General features: G+C 41.5%; 1 protein-coding gene across 1 annotated transcript in view; it reads left to right on the forward strand.

Annotated features, from left to right (window-relative positions):
- The window catches only part of Prp16 (ATP-dependent RNA helicase l(1)G0007), a 10121-nt gene extending 6217 nt beyond the window's left edge, over window positions 1–3904 (forward strand). Inside the window, exon 2 of the mRNA XM_043026409.2 lies at window positions 1–3904. This exon is cut by the window's left edge and continues 265 nt beyond it. Within this exon, the coding sequence (XP_042882343.2) occupies window positions 1–3546 (3546 nt within the window). The 3' untranslated portion in view covers window positions 3547–3904.
- The last annotated feature ends 397 nt before the right edge of the window (window positions 3905–4301 follow it).

Consider the following 4301-nt stretch of genomic DNA (forward strand, 5'->3'; position numbering starts at 1 on the left):
AGGGGGCCAAGAATAGAAGACAAGGGAAAGCAAAGGGAATACAGGTCCAGGTATGATGAGACACCAACATATACTGGGGGTGTCAACCGTGAAGTCAGAGATCGACTCACAGAAAAGCAGAAAAAGCACAAAGACAGGTATGTCAGTGCATCAACTAAAGACAAAAAGGAGAGAGACAGAGAAGACAGAGAAGACAAAGATAGATATAAAGACAGCAGGAAAGGAGAATATAACAGAGATAGAAGAGACAATTATTTCAGAGACAGAGATGGTCGAAGGGATAGGGAAAGACATGGGGAAAGATATGGTGATAAAAGTGAAAGATATGGCAATAAAAGTGAAAGATATGGTGATAGAAGTGAAAGATATGGTGATAAAAGTGAAAGATATTACCAAGACAGAAGTAAGCGAGGAGACAGGAGTGAGAGAAGAGGGGATTATTCTGAAAGGTCTGGAATGGGTGACTGGTCTGAAAGGTCCAATAGGACTCCCAGGTTCTCTGAGGCCCCAGAGACCCCACGGATACCTGGAGTAAAAGATACTCCCTCTCACTCTTCCTGGGATGATGAAGATAACTCCATTACACCTTCAAAAACCTCTTCCTGGGATCTACCCACTCCCTCTTCTCATCATCGTTCCAGAGACAATGACTGGTCCTTCCGTAGTGGAAGTCACTCAGTCCGAGAGAGGAATTCTCCCAGCCGGAGGGGGGACTTCCATGATAGTGATAAGACTCCTCTCCCAACACCATCATACAAGTACAATTCTTGGATGAGTGAAAGAGATGGGAAGATGAAAAGAGACTTTGATGATGAAGAAGAGAGGGAAAGGTGGGAAGAAGAAGAGAAACGATTAGATAGACAGTGGTATGACATGGATCAAGGTTATGATGACACAAATAACCCATTTGCTGATGTTTCCCAAGAATATGAGAGGAAGAAAAATGAGAAGTTGGAAAAGAACAAGAAAAAGATGAGTGCAAAACAAAGGCAAATTCATAAGGATAATGAATTGTGGGAGACAAATAGGATGTTGACCAGTGGCGTTGTACAGAAGATAGATTATGACGAAGATTTCGAGGAGGAATTCACCAATAGGGTCCATATTTTGGTGCACAATATTGTGCCACCATTCTTGGATGGCCGTATAGTTTTCACCAAGCAACCTGAACCTGTAATTCCAGTCAAAGATTCAACATCTGATATGGCACAGGTGTCTAGGAAAGGATCAGCTGCTGTCAAGAGCAGGAGAGAGCAGCGCGAACGTAGGAAAGCTGCCAAAAAGGAATGGGAGCTTGCTGGTACACAGCTGGGAAACCTGATTGGTGTCAAAAAAGAGGATGAGAGAGATGACAGGAAGATTGAAGAAGGGGAAACAGATTACAAAGCTGATCAGAAATTTGCAGAACACATGAAGGATTCAAATCAAGCTTCGAGTGACTTTGCCAGAAAGAAAACCATCAAGGAACAGCGACAGTTTCTGCCCGTCTTTGCAGTTAGAGAAGAACTACTACGAATTATTAGAGAGAATTCAGTTGTAATCATCGTTGGTGAGACAGGAAGCGGAAAGACAACCCAATTGACCCAATACCTTCATGAGGATGGTTACAGCACACTTGGTATGATTGGATGTACACAGCCAAGGCGTGTGGCTGCAATGTCAGTGGCTAAGCGAGTGTCTGATGAAATGGGTACACACCTTGGGGAAGAGGTAGGTTATGCCATTCGTTTTGAAGATTGTACAAGTGAAAAGACTATCATGAAATACATGACTGATGGTATTTTACTTAGAGAGTCATTGCGTGAGAGTGACTTAGATAATTATAGTGCAATTATCATGGACGAGGCTCACGAGCGTTCACTAAGCACAGATGTTTTGTTTGGTTTGCTGCGTGAAGTTGTAGCTCGTAGACATGATTTAAAGTTGATTGTTACTTCTGCTACAATGGATTCACAAAAATTTGCCACATTCTTTGGTGAAGTGCCAGTGTTTACCATTCCTGGAAGGACATTCCCTGTCGAAGTATTTTTTTCGCGTAATGTTGTTGAGGATTATGTAGAGGCAGCAGTGAAACAAGCTCTTCAAATTCATCTTCAAGCAGAGGAGGGAGATGTTCTCGTGTTCATGCCTGGACAAGAAGATATTGAAGTCACTTGTGAACTAATTGTTGAGAAATTAGATGAAATTGATAATGCCCCCCAGTTAGCTGTTCTTCCCATCTATTCTCAGCTTCCTTCAGATCTTCAGGCAAAGATTTTCCAACGTGCACCTGATGGTCTGCGTAAATGTGTTGTGGCTACAAACATTGCTGAAACATCTCTTACTGTAGATGGCATTAAATATGTTGTAGATTCAGGTTACTGCAAGCTGAAGGTTTTCAATCCAAGGGTAGGTATGGATGGCCTTCAGGTTTATCCAGTGTCACAGGCTAATGCCAACCAGAGAATGGGTAGAGCAGGGCGCACGGGTCCTGGTATGTGCTACCGCTTGTACACAGAACGGCAGTACAAGGATGAACTTTTAGCAACTACAGTTCCAGAGATCCAGCGAACTAATTTGGCAAATGTGGTGCTCCTGTTGAAATCTCTTGGGGTAGAAGACCTGCTTAAATTTCATTTCATGGACCCTCCTCCTCAGGATAACTTGCTTAACTCTCAGTATCAGTTGTGGACGCTAGGTGCCTTGGATAACACTGGTATGCTAACAAAGCTAGGGAGAGCAATGGTAGAGTTTCCACTTGATCCTGCACTTTCAAAAATGTTGTTGGCAGGAGTAGAAATGCATTGCTCAGAAGAAATTTTAACTATTGTTTCCATGCTGTCTGTTCCAGCACTCTTCTACCGTCCTAAAGGGCGTGAGGAGGAAGCTGATGCTATGCGTGAAAAGTTTCAAGTCCCAGAATCTGACCATCTGACTTATTTGAATATATATAGACAATGGCGTCTGCAGAAGTATTCCATGAATTGGTGTAATAAACATTTCTTGCATTTTAAAGCTCTTAAAAAGGTAAGAGAGGTGAGACAGCAGTTACATGACATTATGGAGCAGCAAAAACTCAAGGTAATTAGTTGTGGTATGGATGAAGACCTGGTCCGCAAGTGCATATGTGCTGCATACTTCCATCAAGCTTGCCGCCTGAAAGGTATTGGCGAATACGTTAACCTTCGTACGGGAACCCCTTGTCATCTCCATCCTACCTCAGCTCTGTTTGGTATGGGTTACACACCTGACTACATTGTTTACCATGAGCTGGTGATGACAAGCAAAGAGTACATGCAGTGTGTCACAGCAGTGGAAGGAGGATGGTTAGCCGAGGTTGGAGGTAAATTCTACAGCATCAATGAAGGAGGAGCATCGCGGATGGAGAAACGCCGCCAGGCTCTGGCGCATAAAGCTGCAATGGAAGCAGAGATGGACAGAGCCCAGGACACACTGAAAGCACGAGCAGAAGAAAAGCAGCGAAGGGAAGAATCATCTCGACGTCAACAAGTATATGATGTTGGCACACCGAGACGTGTGCAGACTTCAGCACGATTTGGCATTTAAATGCATAGTATCTTTGAACTAAATATGGATGATAAAAGGAATTTGGTTAATATTATGAAATGATATGGTATGTCTTTTGTTTTGGCTTTGTCTTTCAAGATTAGAATGTTGATATTATTGGAATGTTAAAATTATTTTGATACTAACAGTTATTTCATGCAGACCACTCAAAAAAAATGTAAATAGAGAATGTTTTCCTTCATTTTTAAAATCTTGTAAATTGATTATATATTCTTCCTAAGATTTTAATGGACTTCTCTTGAATGACTAACATGAAAAGATTCTTGTCTTTTTATATTGTAAGTACCTATCATTATGAATTATTTTTTAAGTTCTAATTAGTAAATTTTATGCAAGATATTTTCTTTCTTTGAAAAGTCCTTTTAACCCTCTCTGGACGGCTGATACACTACGGTACCGCACATTCTAGGCTCGTTTGCTGGGTGACGCCATACGGCGTCGTTTATTTAACTGATTTAGGCCTATGCGTTCGAGAGCCCCGGCATTGTAACATGCAAGGCTGGAATGCCCCTGTCGTGAGTGGGTTAAGCTAGGTTTGCAGATATTACTTGAAACTACATAGGATATTAATTATTCATAGCTTCAGAGCTTGTAAATCTTTGGGCCTTTTTCCCCACCACTAATAAGCGTTATGTAGCCATGTCAGAAAATGTTTAGATAATCATTTTGTAATTATCTTTACTATGGATTGATTTCTGAGGGAGAATGATATAAAGTAATGTTAAAATGACAGT

Source organism: Penaeus japonicus, unplaced genomic scaffold (genome assembly GCF_977035675.1).
Source record: "Penaeus japonicus unplaced genomic scaffold, GWHDUDI00000001_assembly GWHDUDI00000004, whole genome shotgun sequence".
In the NCBI taxonomy this organism is placed as follows: Eukaryota; Metazoa; Arthropoda; class Malacostraca; order Decapoda; family Penaeidae; genus Penaeus; species Penaeus japonicus.